The following is a 23,015-nucleotide window of genomic DNA, read 5'->3' on the forward strand; positions in this document are numbered from 1 at the left end:
TCCTGCCTCAGCCCCACAAAGTGCTGGGACTACCGGCATGAGTCTCTACACCCAGTCCACATGTGTATGTTTATGTTTCTGCAAGCTTCGTTAGAGTAAGTTGGTCCTGTGAGAAAGATTTGCTTATAGTCTGTTTCATCTGATGAAATTTCTTTGTGGCTACTCCACTAGTGTGGTGGTATTTTGCATTGCTCTGAGCCTTAACATTTGAAAACTGCAACAGTTTAGGCCATTTAACTTGTGTGACCTCACTGGTAAAATTAGAATGTTGAACAAATGATCTTATAGTCCTCCCAGGTCTAAATCTTTATGGATTCATAACTTGAGCATTACGTGCTCAGTTGTAGCAGACCTACAGGTAAGAGTTAGAAGGAAGCTTGGAGAGTATGGAAATATCACTGATATTACCCGTATGACTAAAGTTGCACTTTTTTCTTTTTTTTTTTTTTGAGACGGAGTCTCATTCTGTTGCTCAGGCTGTAGTGCAGTGGCATGATCTTTGCTCACTGCAACCTTGATCTCCTGGGCTCAAGCGATCCTCCCACCTCAGCCTCCAGAGTGCTGGGAATATAGACGCACACCATCATGACCTGCTAATTTTTATTTTTTATTTTTTATTTTTTTGAGACAGAGACTCGCTCTGTTGCCCAGGCTGGAGTGTAGTGGCCGGATCTCAGCTCACTGCAAGCTCCGCCTCCCGGGTTCACGCCATTCTCCTGCCTCAGCCTCCCGAGTAGCTGGGACTACAGGCTCCCGCCACCTCGCCCGGCTAGTTTTTTGTATTTTTTTTAGTAGAGACGGGGTTTCACCGTGTTAGCCAGGATGGTCTCGATCTCCTGACCTCATGATCCGCCCGTCTCGGCCTCCCAAAGTGCTGGGATTACAGGCTTGAGCCACCGCGCCCGGCCCTACCTGCTAATTTAAAAATTTTTTGTAGCGACGTGGTTTTGCCATGTTTCCCAGGCTAGTCTCGAACTCCTGAGCTCAGGCAATCCTCCCACTTTGGCCTCCCAAAGTACTGGGATTACAGGCGTATGCCACTACACCTGGCCTGAAGTTGCACATCTTAACTAACCTTGTTTTGTTTGGTTCCACTGTACTGACCAGGTATCATTTAGGTATTGCTGCTAGGCTAAAGCTTCTTAAGGCAAGGCCAATGTCTGCTGAGTACAGAATGGTGTCTGTCACAGAGAAAAGGCATTAAGTACTTATTGAGTGAAGTATTAGAGCATACCTGGGACACTGTATTTGGGACATAGCTAAACATGGTTTGGTTATTAATGACTTTTCAAAATATTCTTTAGTATGGAAAATTTTAAACATGTAGGAGTAGACAGGATTATATAATAAACCCTCATTTACCTATCACCCTGATTCAGTAACCATGATCATTCTTGTTTCATCTTTATCTCTTTCCACTCTTCTGTTCTATTATTTTCATGTAAATCACAAACTTTATATCATTTAATCTGTAATTATTCCAATATATATCTCAAAAATAAGGACTTTAAAAAATCATGGCCATACCATTGTCACACATTAAAGAATGACTTGGTTTTGATAAATACTAAGTTAACTTCACTTCAGAATATGTGTACTAAAGATTCCCAGTAAACCTGTTATGTGTAGTTTCCAGGCAGTTAAACTTAGAAATAAATCAATAGGACTAGCTTTATTGTTTTTCTGTTTCATATTTAGGCTATCAATATGACGGCTGAGGAAACAGTGAATGTAAAAGAGGTTGAAATCATTAAGCTAATTTTGGACTTCCTGAATTCAAAGAAGCTTCACATTAGTATGCTGGCCCTGGAGAAGGAAAGTGGAGTCATAAATGGCCTGTTTTCAGATGATATGCTTTTCCTGAGGTATGATTTCATTATACTGTGAAGTTTGTAGCTCCTTCAAAGAGATGTTAAGTATTAATAAGGTAATATATTTAATACAGATAGAACTTTATAATCATGAAAAGGCTATGTAAGTGTAATTTAAAAAAATATTTTAAAAATAGAACATTTACAAAATAGGCTGGGCATGGTGGCTCACGCCTGTAATCCCAGCACTTTGGGAGGCTGAGACAGGCGGATCATTTGAGGTCAGGAGTTTGAGGCCAGCCTGGCCAACATGGTGAAATCCCACCTGTATTACAAATATAAAAATTTAACCGGGCATGGTGGCGCATGCCTGTAATCCCAGCTACTCGGGAGGCTGTAGTCCCAGCTACTTGGGAGGCTGAAGCAGGAGAATCGCTTGAACCGGGGAGGCAGAGGTTGCAGTGAGCTGAGATGGCACTGCTGCACTCCAGCCTGGGCAGCAGAGTGAGACTCCATCTCAAAAATACAAAAATAAAAAAAAGAACATTTACAAAATAATGCTTTCTGTAGAATGTTTTCAGTAGTAAGACCCAGAGGTCTGTTAAAAAGAACAAGAGTCACAACTCCATTGTGGTTGTGGTACCATAATAAAAGATATTTGACTGAGAAAATCAGAGACTTTGAAAAGGTAAAGAAAATGTTTCTGAAATACCATTTTTGGCCATAGAAATAAAATGTGTTCATTGTAGAAAATATAGAAAGATAAATGAAAGAAAAATTACCCTACCACCCAGACATAATATTGTTCTTATTCCTTGCTGTTTTCATTCTTAGAGTGTGATTTCTGTGCATCTTTTTTTTGCATCTATTAAAAATTACAATTCTGGCCGGGCGCGGTGGCTCAAGCCTGTAATCCCAGCACTTTGGGAGGCCGAGACGGGCGGATCACGAGGTCAGGAGATCGAGACCATCCTGGCTAACACGGTGAAACCCCGTCTCTCCTAAAAATACAAAAACTAGCCGGGCGAGGTGGCGGGTGCCTGTAGTCCCAGCTACTCAGGAGGCTGAGGCAGGAGAATGGCGTAAACCTGGGAGACGGAGCTTGCAGTGAGCTGAGATCCGGCCACTGCACTCCAGTCCGGGCGACAGAGCGAGACTCCGCCTCAAAAAAAAAAAAAAAAAAAAAAAATTACAATTCTGTTGTGTGTTTGTAATTTAGAATCGTGCTTTATCTATTAACATCACACGGTTTCTCGGTGTGATTACAAATTCATATTTTAAAAATCTTCAGGCCGGACATGGTGACTCATGCTTGTAATCCTAGCCATTTGGGAGTCTGCAGATCACCTGAGGTCAGGAGTTTGAGACCAGACTGGCCAACGTAGTGAAACCCCATCTCTACTAAAAATACAAAAATTAGTCGTGTGTGGTGGTGCATGCCTCTAGTCCCAGCTACTCGGGAGGCTGAGGCAGGAAAATCACTTGAGCCCGAGAGGTGGAGGTTGCAGTGAGCCATGATGGTGCCACTGTACTCTAGCATGGGCGACAGAGCGAGACTAAATAAATAAATAAATTATAAATAAATAATAAATTTAAAAAGTCCAGGCGTGGTGGCTCGTGCCTGTAATCCCAGCACTTTGGGAGGCCGAGGTGGGTATTTTACCTAAGTAAGGTCAGGAGTTCGAGACCATCCTGGCTAACACGGTGAAACCCCGTGTCTACTAAAAATACAAAAAATTAGCTGGGCATGGTGGCGGGCACCTGTAGTCCCAGCTACTCTGGAGGCCGAGGCAGGAGAATGGCGTGAACCTGGAAGGCAGACCTTGCAGTGGACTGAGATCGCACCACTGCACTCCAGCCTGGGCGACAGAGCGAGACTCCATCTCAAAAAAAAAAACTAAAAAAAAGACAAAACTAAAATTAGCTGGGCATGGTGGTGCGTGCCTGTAATTCCAGCTACAAATAAAAATTTCCAGTTTACTTCATTTCCTAAATGGTTTCCCTAATTTTACACAATTGTTCCCAATTTTTCTTGAATAATTGCTCTACAGAACGTCTTTTATACAGGAGTGTTTTTTTTTGTTTTGTTTTGTTTTGTTTTTTGAGATAGAGTCTTGCTTTGTCACCCAGGCTGGGGTGCTGTGGTGTGATCTCAGCTCACTGCAACCTCCACCTCCTGGGTTCAAGTGATTCTCTTGCCTTAGCCTCCCAAGTAGCTGGGACAACAGGTGCACACCACCACGTCTGGCTAATTTTTGTATTTTCAGTAGAGGCAAGGTTTCACCATGTTGGCAAGGCTGGTCTTGAACTCCTGACCTCAAGTGATCTGCCTGTCTTGGTCTCCCAAAGTGATGGGATTACAGACGTGAGCCAGTGCACCTGGCAGAGACTTTTTCTATATATTAGATTATTTCCTTAGGACAAGATTCTTAGAGGTGGAATTGCAAGGCAAAGTGAAGTAACATGTTTGCCAAAATGGAAAGCTAAATATATTCTAGTTTGAATTGGATAGAAACAGAAAATCCCAAATTTGCAGGCAGAAATGTATTCTATTTTTATGAGATACCAAATATCCTTGACAAGAAGTACAGATTTTTGGACATGTGGCATTTTGTGATTTGGAAAGCCTTAAGAAATGAAGTGTTCCTCCCAGGAGGCGGAGGTTTCAGTGAGCTGAGATCGTACCATTGCACTCCAGCCTGGGCGACAAGAAGGAAACTCCATCTCAAAAAAAAAAAAAGAAATGAAGTATTCCTAACTTAAGGAACTATTCAACAACAACAACAACAACAACAAAGCTTTATTATATTAGGGGAGTCTATTTAAACTTGTTACACTTCCCTATATTTTGTGTTATGAATATCATCCAGCTCCAGAGAGCTTAGTTTTTAGTGTGGTATTTTTTTAAGCACTGTCTTTCAAGCATTAATACTCCTAGAATTTAACAATGGCTGCTCTCAGGTACCCTCCTGCTTGATTTATGATGAAATTTTACTGGTCTTAGGTGAAATGCAAAGAGTAATAAAATAGTAGGTTTTTCATTAAACTAAATACGTTCGGCCAGGCGTGGTGGCTCACACCTGTAATCCCAGCACTTTGGGAGGCCAAGGTGGGCAGTTCACGAGGTCAGGAGATTGAGACCATCCTGGCTAAAATGGTGAAACTCTGTCTCTACTAAAAATACAAGAAATTAGCTGGGCGTGGTGGCAGGTGCCTGTAGTCCCAGCTACTCGGGAGGCTGAGGCAGGAGAATGGCGTGAACCTGGGAGGTGGAGCTTGCAGTGAGCCGAGATCGTGCCACTGCACTCCAGCCTGGGCAACAGAGCAAGACTGTGTCTCAAAAAACAAACAAACAAATAAATATGTTCATCTTAAAGGGCTGGCCTTTGAAATTATGTCCTTTCTTTTTAAATATTGAAATTCACCTTTATAAAATGATTATGATATGCTGTGATTGCTTTATTTTTATTTAAAAAATTTCCTTTTTTTTTTTTTTTGAGGTGGAGTCTCGCTCTGTCGCCTAGGTTGGAGTGCAGTGGTGGGATCTTGGCTCACTGCAAGCTCTGCCTCCTGGGCTCACGCCATTCTCCTACCTCAGCCTCCCGAGTAGCTGGGACTACAGGCGCCCGCCATCATGCCCAGCTAATTTTTTGTATTTTTAGTAGAGACGGAGTTTCACCATGTTAGCCAGGATGGTCTCGATCTCCTGACCTCGCGATCCATCTACCTCAGCCTCCCAAAGTGCTGGGATTACAGGCGTGAGCCACCACGCCCGGCCTAAAAAATTTCTTTATTTTAAAATTTTTTTATGGAGATGGGCTATTGCTATATTGCCCTTTGCTGGTCTTGAGCTCCTGACCTCAAATGATCCTCCCATCTTGACCTCCCAAAGTGCTGAGATTTACAGGCGTGAGCCACTGTGCCCATCTTGCTTTTATTAATATTTCTTCTTTGCAGAATATTGTTAATCCTGTGTAGGTCTTCCTGCCCATCCTTCCCATTTAAAATTTCTCTGTTCTAAAACATTCAAAAATAGGGAAATTGCCATTGTAAAAGAAAAGAGATAAGAATGCCTTGTAACTTTTGGATATTCCCATAGACCATTGAAAGTAGGATGAAACTTGTTCTTATTCCTTGCTGTTTTCATTCTCAGTGTAAACGTTATTGTTAGATTTCTCAAAGCTGTAGATTTCACATAGAATTCACAATGTAGAGCAGAGTTTCTCAGCCTTGGCACTGCTAGCATCTGGGCCAGATAATTCTTTGTTGTGGAGAGTTGTCCTTTGTTGTAGGATATTTAACAGCATCCCCAACTAGATCCCAGTAGCTCCATCCACTAGATCCCAGTAGTATCCCCAGTTGTGACTACCAAAAACGTCTTTAGATGTTGCCAAATGTCCTGACGGTGTGCAAAATCACCCCCAGTTGAGATGGGTTTTCACCATGTTGCCTCAGCCTCCTAACATGTTGGGATTACAGGTGTGAGCCACCACTCCCGGCTTTTTTTTTTTGAGGTGGAGTCTCACTCTGTCACCCAGGCTGGACTGCAGTGGTGCTACTTTGGCTCTCTGCAACTTCTGCCTCCTGGGTTCCATTGATTCTCTCTGCCTGAGCTTCCCAAGTAAGCTGGGATTACAGGCACCTGTAATTTTTGTATTTTTAGTAGAGATGGGGTTTCGCCATGTTGGCCAGTCTGGTCTTGAGCTCCTGACCTCAGGTGATACGCCCGCCTTGGCCTCCCAAAGTGCTGGGATTACAGACATGAGCCACCATGCCTGGCTCACTCCCAGCTTTTAAAATTCTTTTTCCTTTTTTTTTGAAACAGGGTCTTGCTATGTCACCTAGGCTGCCAGGCTGGAGTGGAGTGGCATGACCATGGTCACTGCAGCCATGACCTTCTTGACTCAAGCAGTCATCCCACCTCAGCCTTCTGAATAGCTGGGACTACAGGCATGTACCACCATGCCCAGCTAATTTTTAAATTTTTTGTAGAGATGGGGTTTTGTATATTGCCCAGGCTAGTCTTGAACTGCTGGGCTCAAGTGATCACCTGTTCTTTCTTTTTTTGTGTGTTTTTTTTGAGACAGTGTCTCACTCTGTTGCCCAGGCTGGAGTGCAGTGGCACAGTCTCAGCTCACTGCAGCCTTGACGTGTGGGCTCAAGTGATCCTCCCACCTCAGCCTCCCGAGTCGCTGGGACGACAGGCATGCACCACTATGCCTGGCTAATTTTTGTATTTTTTGTAGAGACAGGGTTTCGCCATGTTTCCCAGGCTGGTTTCGAACTCCTTAGCTCAAGTGAATTGCTTACCTTAGCTTCCTAAAGTGCTGGGACCACAGACATGAGCCACTGTGCCCAGCCACTTGTTCTTAAAGTAATGTAAAATAGCTTTAAAACTGTAAGATGAATATGGAAATATAGGAACTTTTAGACTTAGTCCAATTTTTTTTTTTGAGACAAGAGTCTTGCTTTTGTTGCCCAGGCTGGAGTGAATGGTGTGATCTTGGCTCACTGCAACCTCCGCCGCCCAGGTTCAAGCTTCTCCTGCCTCAGCCTCCTGAGTAGCTGGGATTACAGGCGCCTGCTACCATGGCCAGCTAATTTTTGTACTTTTAGTACAGGACAGGGTTTCGCCATGTTGTCCAGCATGGTCCCAAACTCCTGACCTCAGGTGATCTGCCTGCCTTGGCCTCCCAAAGTGCTGGGATTACAGGTGTGAACCACCATGCCCAGCATGTCCAGTGTTTTTACATAGGTCAAAAACCACATATACGTTAGTATGAGTGGTTGTAGATTCACACATTCTTCTCATATAGTGTGTGTCGTTATAAGTAAGTTATGAAAAATTTAGGCCAGGCGAGGTGACTCATGCCTGTAATCCCAGCACTTTGAGAGGCAGAGGTGGGTGGATCACCTGAGGTCAGGAGCTTGAGACCAGCCTGGCCAACATGGTGAAACCCTGTGTCTACTAAAAACACAAAAAAATTAGTGGGGCATAGTGGTGCGAGCCCATAGTCCCAGCTCCTCGGGTGGCTGAGGCAGGAGAATTGCTTGAGCACAGGAGACAGAGGTTGTAGTGAGCTGAGATCGTGCCATTGCACTGTAGCCTGGGCAACAGAGAGACACACTGTCTCAAAAAAAAAAAGTTATGAAACATTTGTTTGAGGAATCAAATAAAATGTTAATCTCATTATGTGCTTTATGAAGTTTGAATGCTGTTTTGTCATCTCTTCTGCTTTAAATTAGTATAACCTGAATTTGGTGACATACTAGTTTTTTTTTGTTTGTTTTTTTTTTAATTCAGGCAGCTAATTCTTGATGGTCAATGGGACGAAGTTCTTCAGTTCATTCAGCCTCTAGAATGTATGGAAAAATTTGACAAAAAAAGGTAAGATTTTATCTAAAGTTTTTAGTGTCTCATCATTGGTAGAAGCTTAGCAAAACAATGAACAACAATTTTTATTTTTATTTTTCTTTCTCCACTGGCTTTGAGCAGAGAGTAAGCAAACTGATCTCTCTCTGTCATCCAGGCTGGAGTGTGGTGGCATGATCACAGCTCACTGCAGCCTTGGTCTCCTGGGCTCAAGCAATCCTCCCACCTCAGCCTCTCAAGTAGCTGGGACTACAGTCGTGTGCCATGAGCCTAGCTAATTTTTGTAGTTTTTTAGAGTTGGGGTTTCACCATGTTGCCCCAGCTTCCCTTGTGTTCTTTTGGATTATTTTAAGTTGATTTAATGTTCCCTGACCTTTCTTCTGCTATTAGCAATCTGATGATAAATTGTGAATTTTTTTAAGACAGGTTCTTGTTCTACCACCAGGCTGATGTGCAGTGGCATGTGTGTGGCACTGCAGTTTCAAATTCCACAGTGAATTTTTCACTTAGAATATTATGCTTTTCATTTTCAAATTTGTATAATTTTTTTTGTAAGATTTTTCCATCTGTTCGTTCATTATGATTATATTTTTCTTTAGGTCCTTCAGCATACTGAGAGTGGCTGCTTGTTTGCTTGTTTGGTAATTTGGACTTGTGCTTATGTCAGGCTCAGTCTCTAATGAGTGCCTTTTCTCTTAACTGGGAGTCACTTTTTGTTTTTTTTTAACTATATCTAATTATTTTGTAAATGTAATCTGCATATTGTAGCTTCACTCTTGAGGCTCTGAATTCTGTTCTCTTCCTACATAAAAAGTTTGATTTTTATACAGGCAATTATTTAACTTAGGTAGATTCAAAATGCAAACTCTTTCTCTCCTCTTATGGATACCAGCCAAAATCTCTGCTCAGTTCTTTGGCCTTTCATCTGTTTTCTCCAGACTCCTTGGAGTCTCCCTTGCATCTTTACAGTTTAGGGGATAGCCAGGGATTTGGGTACCTAAGTTTATACAATAGATTTTGGTATGTTTCCTACTGTGACTCCCTCCCTTTTTTTGGATCTTCCTCTCATTTTTTAGCTGCTCTGGCAGTACCAAACTTTTTTTTTGAGACAAAGTCTCATTCTGTTGCCCAGACTGGAGTGCAGTGGTATGAACACAACTCACTCTAGCCTTGACTTCCTGGGCTCAAGTGATTTGCCTGCTTCAGACTCCTGTGTGGCTGGGACCACAGGCATGTGTCACCCCGCTAGGCTAATTTTTAGATTTTTTGTAGAGACCAGGTCTCACTTTGTTGCCCAGGCTGGTCTTGAACTTCTGGGCTCAAACAATCCTCCTGCCTTGGCCTCTCAAAGCGCTAGGATTACAAGTATGAGCCACTTTGCTCAGTCAGTACCAGACCCTTCAAGCCACAGCATTCTGTTTGAGTTCTAGCTCACACTGTGTGAACTGGGGAGTGCCCTCAACTGGAAAGCCTTATGCCCTTGAATCTGACCTCTGAAATTTCGGTGTTTTTATTTTTATTTTTTTCTTTGAGACAGAGTCTCACTCTGTCGCCCAGACTGGAATGCAGTGGCACGATCTTGCCTCACTGCAACCTTCGCTTCCCAGGTTCAAGCAATTCTCCTGCCTCAGCCTCCTGAGTAGCTGGGACCACAGGTGTGCACCACTATGCCCAGCTAATTTTTGTATTTTTAGAGATGGGGTTTCACTGTGTTGGCCAGGCTGGTCTCGAACTCCTGACCTCGTGATCCACCCGCCTTGGCCTCCCAAAGTGCTGGGATTACAGGCTTGAGCCAACGCACCCGGCAAATTTCTCTTTTTTTAAGGGTTGACTTCCCTCTAATTGTGCCAGCTTTTCAAATGCATTCAAAATAGTCATTTTTTGAGGCCAGGCATGGTGACTCACACCTGTAATCCCAGCACTTTGGAAGGCCAAGGCAGGCAGATCACCTGAGGTCAGGAGTTGGAGACCAGCCTGGCCAAGATGGCGAAATCCTGTCTCTACTAAAAATACGAAAAAAATTGGCTGGGTGTGGTGGCACATGGTTGTAATCCTGGCTACTTGGGAGGCTGAGGCAGGAGAATCGCTTGAACCTGGGAGGCAGAGGTTGCAGTGAGCCGTGATTGTGCCACTGCACTCCAGCCTGAGCGACAAAGCAGGACTGTGTCTCAATCAGTCAATCCATAAACGAATAAATAAAATAGTCATTTTTTGTATTTTATGTAGGATTTATTGTTGTTATATGCAGAAAGTTAGCCAGATACAAGTTACAAGTTACTCTATCATTATCAGAAGTTGAACCTCTTGTTATTTTTTGATTTGCTGTTCAGACCATGCTGCTTGATAGTTCCTTGCGTTTGTACATTCTTATCTGGAATATTAATCCTTTCCCCATCTCCTGCCTTTACCTGGTACAGTTCTGATTGTCTTCTGAGAGTCAGTTATTATGTCTTTTTTTTTTTTTTAACTTTCCACCCCTTTTGTACAATTGGTTTCATACTTCTTTGAGACCTTGCTGAACTCTGTGAATATTTCATATAATTTATTAGGTGACCCTCTTTTTAAAGACAGGGGTTTTGTTTTATTAGACACAATTTGCTACTACAACAGTGGCTGAAAGAATGACTGAAGGTTCATTATTTTTTTCTTTCCAGACTTAGAAACACTTTTTCTATAAATTGCTTTGGGCAATAAAACTTTTGATTCTTAGACAACTTAGGTAGACTCTTTGCTATCCCTTCCCTCACTGAAAAATTCTTGTTAAACAGCTTTAAGTTGGTACCAGGTAAAGTGGCTGATACTTGTAATCCAAGCACTTTGGGAGGCTGAGGCAGGAGAATTGCTTGAAGCCAGGAATTTGAGATCAATCTGAGCAACAAAGTGAGACCCAGTCTCTACGAAACAATTTTAAAAATTGGCCGGATGCTGTGACACACAATTGTAGTCCTAGCTGCTTGGGAGGCTGAGGCAGGAGGATTGCTTGGGCCAAAGTTTGAGACTCTGTCTCTATTAAAAAAAAAAAAAAAAAAGCTCTAAGTCTCTATTTTGTAACGTTTTAGAAATGTTTATTTTCTCCTACCCTTTCAGTCCCATGTTTTATTAGACTTTTCTCATATTTAAAAAGAAAATATTTAATCTTTCTACAATGTATATGTATATAAAAATGTAACATACCCCATATATATATACTATTATTTGTCAATGAAAATTTTTTTAATAAAGAAAAAACAATGTAAGGTAAACAAAACATTTTGGATATAAGACTTTTTGATTTACTATTAGGTAACATTTGATATCTTCTATAAAAATTGGATTTTTGTTTACAATTAATATTGGAAATAGAAATTCATTCTCTGAGTGTTAAATTGTGATTACTTGTGACTGAACTTTCTTCAGTTATGGCTTCAATATAAGAAGCCTTGTAAATTATTTGATTATTTGAATAATTTTCTTTTTTTTTTTTTTTTTTTTTTGAGAGCGGAGTCTTGCTATGTCACCCAGGCTGGAGTGCAGTGGCGCGATCTTGGCTCACTGCAAGCTCCGCCTCCGGGTTCCCGCCATTCTCCCGCCTCAGCCTCCGAGTAGCTGGGACTACAGGCGCCCGCCACCACGCCCGGCTAGTTTTTTGTATTTTTAGTAGAGACGGGGTTTCACCGTGTTAGCCAGGAGGGTCTCGATCTCCTGATCTCGTGATCTACCCGCCTCAGCCTCCCAAAGTGCTGGGATTACAGGCTTGAGCCACCGCGCCCGGCCTTGAATAATTTTCTTAAAGCAAAAGTGCTTATAGAGTAACTTCTAAGTATATTTGACATCAGACATTGGAAAAATTAATGTTTCATTTTTTTCCACAGGTTTCGTTATATTATCCTGAAGCAGAAGTTTTTAGAAGCTTTATGTGTTAACAATGCAATGTCAGCAGAAGATGAGCCCCAGCATGTAAGATTTTTATTCCTGAAGGTTTGCGCCCTAGTCTTGTTTTCAGTCATAAGTATTTTAGTCACTAAAACGAAGGATTAGCATCACAAGTTTTCAAAGTTTTTATGAGCTGGGATGGGGCAAGATCTGGTGTTTTCCAGGTGTAGTATTTTCAATCTGTAGCGCTTCTAAACTTGTTCCATGGTTTAAGCCAAGATATATAAATAGCTGGCTAGTTGAAGCGTTTGTGCATCTCTCTTGTTTAAGGTAAGTCAGCAATAGCCAAAGTTTGACTTGATGACTCTTCATCATTTCTTCTTTTTTTAATCCCAGAAGTGGGTTGGTTATGTTTATTTCCTTTTTCTCTGTCTTTTCCGTATTATCTTTGATCCAGAGATAGTTTTTTTGCTGAAATGTTTATCTTCATGATTATTTAAATTTAATGAAGTTAAATTCATTTTGATTAGGAAAGTGACTTTTAAAGATTCAGTGTTAATACTAAAACCGAGAAAACTTTTATTAAGTTCTAGTAACTGTTAACTGAAGTAAAGTGTCTAAGTCCATTTGAGCTTCTATAACAAAATATCATAAACTAAGGGGCTGGTAAACAATAGAAGTTTATTTCTCACAGTTCTGGTAAGCTGTAAAGTCCAAGATCAAGGTACCAGCAGATTCATTGTCTGGTGAGGGCTTGTGCTCTGGTTCATGGATGGTGCCTTTTAGCTGTGTTTTTCACCTGGTTAAAGAGGCTAGCTAGCTCTCTGGGGTCTCTTATATGGGCACTAATCTAATTCATGAGGGCTGAGCACTTATAACCTAGTCACCTCCCAAAGGCCCGGCTTTTCTAATACCTTTACCTTATGGGGTTAGGATTTCAACATAGGAATTTTAGGGAGGCACAAACATTCAGACTGTGGCAAAAACCAAAGGATTTTACAGTGGAGACTTTCAGATAGAGAAATAGCCGGGCGCGGTGGCTCAAGCCTGTAATCCCAGCACTTTGGAGGCCGAGATGGGCAGATCACGAGGTCAGGAGATCGAGACCATCCTGGCTAACACGGTGAAACCCCGCCTCTACTAAAAAAAAAAAATACAAAAAACTAGCTGGGCGAGGTGGCGGGAGCCTGTAGTCCCAGCTACTCGGAAGGCTGAGGCAGGAGAATGGCGTAAACCCAGGAGGCGGAGCTTGCAGTGAGCTGAGATCTGGCCACTGCACTCCAGCCTGGGCGACAGAGCTAGACTCCGTCTCAAAAAAAAAAAATAAAGAGAAATATTTGCCAGACAATGATGTTCAAAAGTGAAAAGAACACTGGAACATGAGTTAGGAGACCTATTTTTTATTCTGTCTTCGCCACTAATCAACTGAATTACCTTGGTAAATGCGTACCCTGACTTTTCCCATATGTAAGATATGGAGGCTGGACCAGGTGAGTGCTGAGGTTCCTGCATCATTAAAAGCTTGTGATTCAAAGACAATATTCACTATACAAATTATTATAATTTGTCTCTCAGCTAAGCTTCCTTTTTGGTCTGTCCGGATTGTTTTGTAGTACGTCAACTGTAGGCTTTCCCTTTCCTTTTTTTTTGAGGCAGAGTCTCGTACTGTGCCCAGGCTGGAGTGCAATGGTGCGATCTTGGCTCACTGCAACCTCAACCTCCCGGGTTCAAGTAATTCTCCTGCCTCAGCCTCTGGAGTAGCTGGGATTACAGGCACCTGCTACCACGCCCAGCTAATATTTTGTATTTTTATTAGAAACAGGGTTTCACTATGTTGGCCAGGCTGGTCTCGAACTCCTGACTTCATGATCCGCCTGCCTTGGCCTCCCAGATTGTTGGGATTACAGGTGCGAGCCACCGCGCTCGGCTCCATTTTCTTGACTCTCTATCCCCACACAATTTTGCTCTAAGGTAAGTTAGGACTAAGAGAATGGCTCTTTTGCCTTTTGGGTAAGCTGGAATAATAGGGTTTATAAACAGTTGAATATTGGCATGCTTCAATTTTTATTTCTAGAAAAATTATTCTTACCCTTAAAAAATTGTATATTTGAGAGCTGGGTGCAGTGTGGCACACCTGTGATCCCAGCTACTTTAGAGGCTAATGATCACTTGAGCCCAGGAGTTCAAGGCTGTAGTGCACTATATTTGTGTGTATGAATAACCCCTGCACTCCAGCATGGGCAGAAGAGTGAGATCCCGTCTTAAGCCTGAATTATAATAGAACAGTGTTTTTATAGATAAAAGTTTAATGTGCTAATTAACCAAATTTTTTATTATTTTTATTTTAGTTGTGAAAACATTTTGGTTCCTGTCTTGAAAGCTGTTGCATATCCTACAGATTATATGAGTATTCTGTGCTAATATAATTTATTCTTTGTACTCTTGTTGTTTTCATATTTCACAGCATGTTTTTTATAGTGATTATTTGATCATTTATATTTTTCTTACAGCTGGAATTTACCATGCAAGAAGCTGTCCAATGTTTACATGCTCTAGAAGAATACTGTCCTTCTAAAGATGACTATAGTAAGCTCTGTTTGCTTTTGACTTTGCCTCGTCTGACCAATCATGCCGAGTTTAAGGACTGGAATCCCAGTACCGCACGAGTTCACTGTTTTGAAGAGGCTTGTGTCATGGTTGCGGAATTCATCCCTGCTGATAGGAAGCTAAGTGAAGCTGGTTTTAAAGCTAGTAACAATCGTTTATTTCAGCTTGTAATGAAAGGCCTACTTTATGAATGCTGTGTAGAGTTTTGTCAGAGTAAAGCAACTGGAGAAGAAATTACAGAAAGCGAAGTGCTTCTTGGCATCGACCTCTTATGTGGTAATGGTTGTGATGACTTGGATCTGAGTTTACTGTCATGGCTTCAGAATCTTCCATCTTCTGTCTTCTCTTGTGCTTTTGAACAGAAAATGCTTAATATTCATGTTGACAAACTTCTGAAACCTACAAAAGCTGCATATGCTGATCTTTTGACTCCTCTTATCAGCAAACTCTCTCCCTATCCATCATCCCCAATGAGAAGACCTCAATCAGCTGATGCCTATATGACCCGCTCTTTGAATCCTGCTTTAGATGGCCTCACCTGTGGACTAACCAGTCATGATAAGAGAATTTCAGACCTTGGAAACAAAACTTCTCCAATGTCACACTCCTTTGCTAACTTCCATTATCCAGGGGTACAAAACCTCAGTAGAAGTCTCATGCTTGAGAATACAGAATGTCACAGTATTTATGAAGAATCCCCTGAGCGGTAAGCATTTGCTTATAAAAATGAGGAAATCTTAGACCGGGTGTGGTGGCTCATGCCTGTAATCCCAGCACTGTGGGAGGCCAGGACGGGCAGATCACATGGTCAGGAGATCGAGACCATCCTGGCTTACATGGTGAAACCCCATCTCTACTAAAAATACAAAAAATGAGCCAGGCGTGGTGGTGGGCGCCTGTAGTCCTAGCTACTTGGGAGGCTGAGGCAGGAGAATGGTGTGAATCCAGAGGCAGAGCTTGCAGTGAGCTGAGCTCGCGCCACTGTACTCCAGCCTGGGTGACAGAGCGAGACTGTGTCTCAAAAAAAAAAAAAAATTAGGAAATCTTCAGAAGTTTGAGATAATCTAATTATAGTGTGTATATGTTTTATTTTCTTTGAGACAGGGTCTGGCTCTGTCACCCAAGCTGGAGTGCAGTGGAACAATCTCCCAGGTTAAAATCAGCCTCCTTAGTAGCTGGGACTACCAGCACACACCACCATACTTGGCTAATTTTTGTATATTTGATAGAGACGGGGTTTTGCAGTGTTGCCCAGGCTGGTCTCAAACTCCTGGACTCAAGCGAAGCAATCATCCCGCCTCGGCCTCCTAAAGTTCTGGGATTACAGGTGTGAACCGCCGTGCCCAGGAGTGTGTATGTTTTCTTAATGTTCAGGTCATTTGAGTTGAAAGTTAGTCCTTAATACTTTAGTAAGCATTTAAAATTTTTGATAATTAAAATTATATGAGAAAAATCTTCATTTTTGTATCTTATTCTTTTGCTGGTTATAAATGTAATATATGTGCTGTGAAGAAAATTTGGAAAATATAGAAGAATAATAGTATGAGAATTAAAATCCCACACAATCTCATACTTAGATGGACCAGTCTTTTTTTCTCTGAGTAATGTTTTTTTTTTCTTTTTGAGATGGAGTTTTGCTCTTGTCACTCAGGCTGGAGTGCAGTGGCACCCTCCGTCTCCCGGGTTCAAGTAATTCTCCTGCCTCAGCCTCCCGAGTAGCTGGGATTACGGGCACCTGCCACCATGCCCAACTAATTTTTGTATTTTTAGTAGAGACGGGGTTTTACCATGTTGGCCAGGCTGGTCATGAACTCCTGATCTCAGCTGATCCACCCACCTCGGCCTCCTAAAGTGCTAGGATTACAGGTGTGAGCCGTTGCGCCCGGCTATCTGAATACATTTTAAAAAATTGGGAACGTATTATGTAGATTTTCACGTAATCTGCTTTTTCCACTTGAAAGATCATGACTATTTTCCATATTCTTGAAAATTTCTTGATATCAACGATTAATCGTAAGTATGCAGTATTTCATTGTATGACTATATCACAAATTTAACTCCTTATTGTATAAATTTAACTCCTTATCCTTAAGGATACCAGATTGTTTCTACTTTTTTTCTGCTGTACATAGTAGTGTGGAGAACAACCAGAACTTAAAACTCTATAATTATTTCCACTTACTTTATTTAGTAATTTTTATACACATGAAGGGAAATAAGTGTTAAAGCCACCATTCAGTTTTTCCTTCAAACCTGGCAAGAAATAGTAAACTCCTGATCAACAGTTATTTATTTCAGGGTTAGGAAACTTTCTGCCTCATTTTTCCAGGAAACCCATGAGTATGTATGGATGGTTTTCTGTAACTTAGAGTTGGCACAATGAAGTATTAGTGTTGACTTCAATAAATTTATTCCACGAAAGAGATAAAAATGAAACCTTTTCACATTACATAGGATAGTTGGAGCCATTCTTTGCAGAGGAAGGAGCAGTGGACTCAGAATTTCTGTTTCTAATTACAGCAAGTGAGCTGGGTATGGTGACTCAGGCCTGTAATGCCAGCACTTTGGAAGGCCGAGGCGGTGGATCACTTGAGGTTAGGAGTTCAAGACTAGCTTGTCCAACATGGTAAAACCCCGTCTCTACTAAAAATGCAAAAATTAGCTGGGCGTGGTGGCACATGGCTGCAGTCCCAGCTACTTAGGAGGCTGACGCAGGAGAATCGCTTGAACCTGGGAAGTGGAGGTTGCGGTGAGCCTAGATTGCACCACTGCACTCCAGCCTGGGCGACAGTGAGATTCTGTCTCAAGAAATAATAGTAATTAGAGCAAGTGGAGATCCTTAGTTAAAGCTTAAGAAATACAGGCTAAGGCTGGGCACGGTGGCTCAAGCCTGTAATCCCAGCACTTTGGGAGGCTGAGGTGGCTGGATCACCTGAGGTCAGAAGTTTGAGACCAGCCTGGCCAACATGGTGAAACCCTGTCTCTACCAAAAATACAAAAAAATTAGCTGGTGCATGCCTGTAACCCCAGCTACTTGGAAGGCCGAGGCAGGAGAATCGCTTGAGCCCGGGATGCAGAAGTTGCAGTGAGCAGAGATCGCACCATTGCACTCCAGCCTAGGTGACAGAGTGAGACTCCATCTCAAAAAAAGAAAAAAGAAATATAGGATAAATGTATAGGGAAGCCTTTTCTCTTAAGTTGCTCTGAGATTATAGAGGAGAGGGTTGTGATATTTTCTTTCATGTTCTTTAGAGAGGAGAATCTAACTTGAATCAGTTAAGTGAGGGACTTCCTAAAGGGTAGGTTAACTTTTTCTTTTTTTTTGAGACGGGGTCTCACTCTGTTGCCCAGGCTAGAGTGCAGTGGCGCAATGTAGGCTCACTGCAACCTCTGCCTCCTGGGTTCAAGTGATTCTTCTGCCTCAGCCTCTCAAGTAGCTGGGATTACAGGTGCCTGCCACTGTGCCTGGCTAATTTTTGTATTTTTAGTAGAGATGAGGTTTCACCATCTTGGCTAGGCTGATCTCGAACTCCTGACCTCATGATCTGCCCACCTCGGACTCCCAAAGTGCTGGGATTACAGGCATGAGCCACCGCGCCCGGCCTGAACATAGTCTTTAAAGTCAGACATAAGTCTGAACAATAGCTTTGCCATTTACTGGCTGTGTGACCTTGGGAAAGTTACCTAATCTCTCTAAGCCTCAGTTATCTTCTCTATATAATAAAGCATTGACTTGCAAAATGAGGTAAAGCTTCTAGTAGAGTGGCAAGCATGTGATTGGTACTTAGGGAATATAAATTTCTTCCCTTCAGAGCTCATAGCTTTGGTAAGGATAGTGTGTAAAAAAAGACTACTAATGAAATGCTATGAGAGAGTTACTGTCCTATGGATAAAGTATAAAAATTTACTTTGGAACAAATGTACTTATTTTTAAATATACTTTAGATGTAATTTAAAAAATATTGGGACAGGTACGGTGACTCACACCTGTAATCCCAGCACTTTGGGAGGCTGAGGTGGGAGGATTGCTGAGGCTAGGAGTTTGAGACCAGGTTGGGCAATATAGCGAGACCCTATCTCTATTTATTGTTTTGTTAAATATATATATAAGCTCAATTAGACCAATTATGCTAAGTATGCAACATGAGGAGTACTACTTGAAATACTTGAAGTCAGTATCTTTTTTTTTTTTCTTTAAGTGAGTATGCATTTAAAATATATTTCAGGCTAGGCACGGTGGATCACTGGAACCCAGGAGTTCAGGACCATCCTGGACAACATGGTGAAAATTTGTCTCTACAGAAAAACACAAACATATTAGCCAAGCATGGTGGTGTGTGCCTATAGTCACAGCTACTTGGGAGGCTGAGGTGGGAGGATCAGTTGAGCCCAAGAGGCTGAAGCTGCAGTGAGCCTTGATTGCACCACTGTACTCCAGCTTGGGTGACAGCAAGATATCCTATCTCAAAAAAAAAATTTTTGTTTTTTTGGTGATTACTATGTGCTAACACCATGCTACAATGTGATTGAACTACTATGGTGAACAAGAAGATAAAACATGAAAGAAAGGGAGTGTGTAATATTTTATAAGGATACCCTTCCACTTGAACAGAGACACTTAAAATGGAGGAAAAGTCATTTGAAATATGTAAGCTTGAAATGCATGTATTTCAGGCATGGACCAGCATTGGAATTGGAGTCTGATGACCTGAGTTCAAGTTCAAGCTCTATTTTCTAGCTGTGCAATCTTAGGAAAATCACTTGTTTTTTTGAGTCTGTTGCCTCTCTGTGAAATGGGTCTTATAACCTGTTTCACAGGTTATTGTGCAAGTTAAATGAGATAATGCATATGGAAGTTCTGTATATGTTGCAAAATTAAATGAAATGTTACTTTTTGAAGGTTATTTTATTCTTTATACAGTTAATAGCTCTTACAAATTTTTATTTGTGGACATAAAAGGGGACTTCTTGTGGTCATTAGTAATTTACAGCACAGCCTGGTAGCCAAAAACTCCTCCTCAGTCTTTTTTTTTTTTTTTTTTTTTGAGATGGAATCTAGCTCTTCTTGCCCAGGCTGGACTGCAGTGACGCGATCTCAGCTCACCGCAACCTCTGCCTCCCAGGTTCAAGTGATTCTTCTGCCTCAGCCTCCCAAGTAGCTGGGATTACAGGCATGCGCCACCATGCCCAGCTAATTTTGTATTTTTAGTAGAGACACGGTTTCTCCATGCTGGTCAGGCTGGTCTCGTACTCCCGACCTCAGGTGATCCGCCACCCTCGGCCTCCCAAAGTGTTGGGATTATAGGCGTGAGCCACTGTGCCTGGCCCAAAGAAAGTCTTCTAATAAAATCTCAAAAATTCTTAAAATTGTACAGAAACATATTAGAGGAAAAAATGTTTAGATAACAAAACTGTAAGTTTATATTTTATAAAGATAATTTAGGCATTATGTTATCCAACTTATTACTTGTATTCATCAGCCTATTTTAAGCCGAGCCACAGAGAATATAAGTGACTGTCCCAAGGCCACACAACTGATTTTATTATTTTTTTATTTTTAGTTTTTTTTTTTTCTGAGGTAGAGTCTCACTCTGTAACCAGGCTAGAGTGCAGTGGCCTGATCTTGGCTCACTGCAACCTCTGTCTCCCTGGTTCAAGCGATTTATCTTGTCTCAGCCTCCCAAGTAGCTGGGACTACAGGCGCATACCACGCCCAGCTAATTTTTGTGTTTTTAATAGAGATGGGGTTTCACCATGTTGGCCAGGATGGTCTCGATCTCCTGACCTCGTGATCTGCCCACCTCAGCCTCCTAAAGTGCTGGGATTACAGGCGTAAGCTGCTGTGCCTGGCCCACACAACTGATTTTAAACTGGAGACCTACTCTCACTCTCCCTGCCTAATAACCCAGTACTCCTCCATTAAGACCTTGCTATTTTTAAAAACCCTTTTTGTGGTATTTTTAAGAGAAAAAAGGAAAATAAAAAATCTATTTGTGTATAGTTTATACACAGGCTAAATATTCTTTTTTTTTTTTATTTATTTATTTATTTATTTATTTATTTATTTTTGAGATGGAGTCTCGCTCTGTCGCCCAGGCTGGAGCGCAGTGGCCGGATCTCAGCTCACTGCAAGCTCCCCCTCCTGGGTTTACGCCATTCTCCTGCCTCAGCCTCCCGAGTAGCTGGGACTACAGGCGCCCGCCACCTCGCCCGGCTAGTTTTTTGTATTTTTTAGTAGAGACGGGGTTTCACCATGTTAGCCAGGATGGTCTCGATCTTCTGACCTCGTGATCCGCCCGTCTCGGCCTCCCAAAGTGCTGGGATTACAGGCTTGAGCCACCGCGCCCGGCCTTCTTTTTTTATTTTTTGAGACAAGGTCTCACTCTCCACCCAGGCTGGAGTGCAGTGGGATGATCTTGACTCACTGTAACCTCTACCTCCCGGGATCAGGTGATCCTCCCACTTCAGCCTCCCAAGTAGCTGGGACCACAGGAGCCCCACCACACCCAACTAATTTTATTTTATTTTTTTAAAGAGACTGGGCTTCGCCATCTTGCCTAGGTTGGTCTCAAACTTCTGAGCTCAAGCGAGGTGCCTGCCTTGGCCTCCCAAAGTGCTGGGATTACAGGCGTGAGCCACCGTGCCTGGCCTATTCATTTTTTAAAATTAAAATTTCTTGGCTGGGCTTGGTGACTCATGCTTGTAATCTCAGCACTTTGGGAGGCTGGGGAGGGTGAATCGCTTGAGGTCAGGAGTTTGAGACCAGCCTGGCTAACATGGTGAAACTCCGTCTCTACTAAAAATACAAAAAATTAGGCAGGTGTGGTGGCAGGCACTTGTGATCCCAACTACTCTGGAGGCTGAGGCAGGAGAATTGCTTGAACCTGGGAGGTGGAGGTTACAGTGAGCGGAAATTACATCACTGCACTCTAGTCAGGGCTACAGAGAGAGACTCTGTCTCAAAAATAATAATAATAAAATAAAATTTCTCTAACTAAAATATATTTTCCTTTACTCCCCCCTCTGCCTTTTTGTTTTTTTTGCACGTTTCTGGAAGAAGTGATACACCTGTTGATGCACAGAGGCCTATAGGCAGTGAAATCTTGGGCCAGAGTTCAGTTTCAGAAAAAGAGCCTGCAAATGGAGCACAGAATCCAGGACCAGCTAAACAAGAAAAAAATGAGGTAATATTTACTATACCTAGTGTTTTTCAGAGTTATTCTCTTTGTAAGAAGTAATAGAATTTACTTAGAATATAAAAAGAATTTTCTGATATTTGGGAGTAGGAAAGAATATACATAGATTTTCTTATTATTAGCTTACTTTCTCTCCTCTCTTCACTGAATATGTCACGTATTTTAGTTGCCATTGTGTATTCTGGAGCAATTTTAACAGGTGAATTTATTAACAATATAAAATATTACAGGTGACATTGCATGGTTTGCATGCTTTGTGACTCAAGTAATTGAGCTTACATTAAACATGGCTAATTTACATTTTTAAGATATATGGCCTGTATTTTACTAATTATATTTAATAATAAGAAATTAGACATTTTAAATATAGAATAAAACTTTTATCCAAGTCCAGGGTTCTAGATTATTTTTCTTTAATGTTTTTGTGAGGAAATTTTATTGTGAAATAGGATATAAGTTTTATATAGGCTGGGTGTGGCAGCTCCTGCCTGTAGTCCTAGCACTTTGGGAGGCCGAGACAGGTGGATCATCTGAGCTCAGGAGTTCAAGACTGGCCTAAGCAACATGGTGAAACCCCATCTCTACTAGAAATACAAAAAATTAGCAGGGCGTGGTGGCACAGCTACCTGTAGTCCCAGCTGCTCGGGAGGCTGAGGCAGGAGAATCGCTTGAACCTGCGAGGCAGAAGTTGCAGTGAGCCAACATTGCACCACTGCACCCCATCCTGGGCAACAGAGTGAGACTCTGTCTCAAACAAACAAACAAACAAACAGGTTTATATAGCATGCCATTTCTAAGAGGTTAAGTGGTTTTAATAAGTTAAATATGTTTTTTGTTTTCAACTAAGTATTAAGAATGTATTTATAGCAATGCAGGAAAAAAATTAAAATTAGAAAAAGAATGAAGTAGAAAAATTACTATTAAAAGTACATTGATATGCACCAAACAACAGAGCTTTAAAATATGATGCAAATATTGAGAGAGCTGAAGGAAGAAATAGTTTTGCAATAATAGCTGGAGACTTCAATACCCTACTTACAATGATGGATGAAACATCTAAGTAGAAGTTCAATAAGGATATAGAGGACTTGAACAAGACTGTAAACCAACTAGACCTGACAGACATATATAAAACAGTCCACTCAATAACAGCAGAATACATACCCTTCTCAAGTG

General features: G+C 41.7%; 1 protein-coding gene across 1 annotated transcript in view; it reads left to right on the forward strand.

Moving 5' to 3' along the window:
- Window positions 1-23,015, forward strand: part of WDR47 (WD repeat domain 47) — an 81,294-nt gene that overhangs the window by 17,502 nt on the left and 40,777 nt on the right. The window contains 5 exon segments of the mRNA XM_033196022.1: window positions 1,699-1,865; window positions 8,116-8,199; window positions 12,036-12,120; window positions 14,547-15,349; window positions 21,701-21,827. Coding sequence (XP_033051913.1) covers window positions 1,708-1,865; window positions 8,116-8,199; window positions 12,036-12,120; window positions 14,547-15,349; window positions 21,701-21,827 — 1,257 coding nt within the window. The 5' untranslated portion in view covers window positions 1,699-1,707.

Source organism: Trachypithecus francoisi, unplaced genomic scaffold, assembly GCF_009764315.1.
Source record: "Trachypithecus francoisi isolate TF-2019V2 unplaced genomic scaffold, Tfra_2.0 Lachesis_group5, whole genome shotgun sequence".
Lineage (NCBI taxonomy): Eukaryota > Metazoa > Chordata > Mammalia > Primates > Cercopithecidae > Trachypithecus > Trachypithecus francoisi.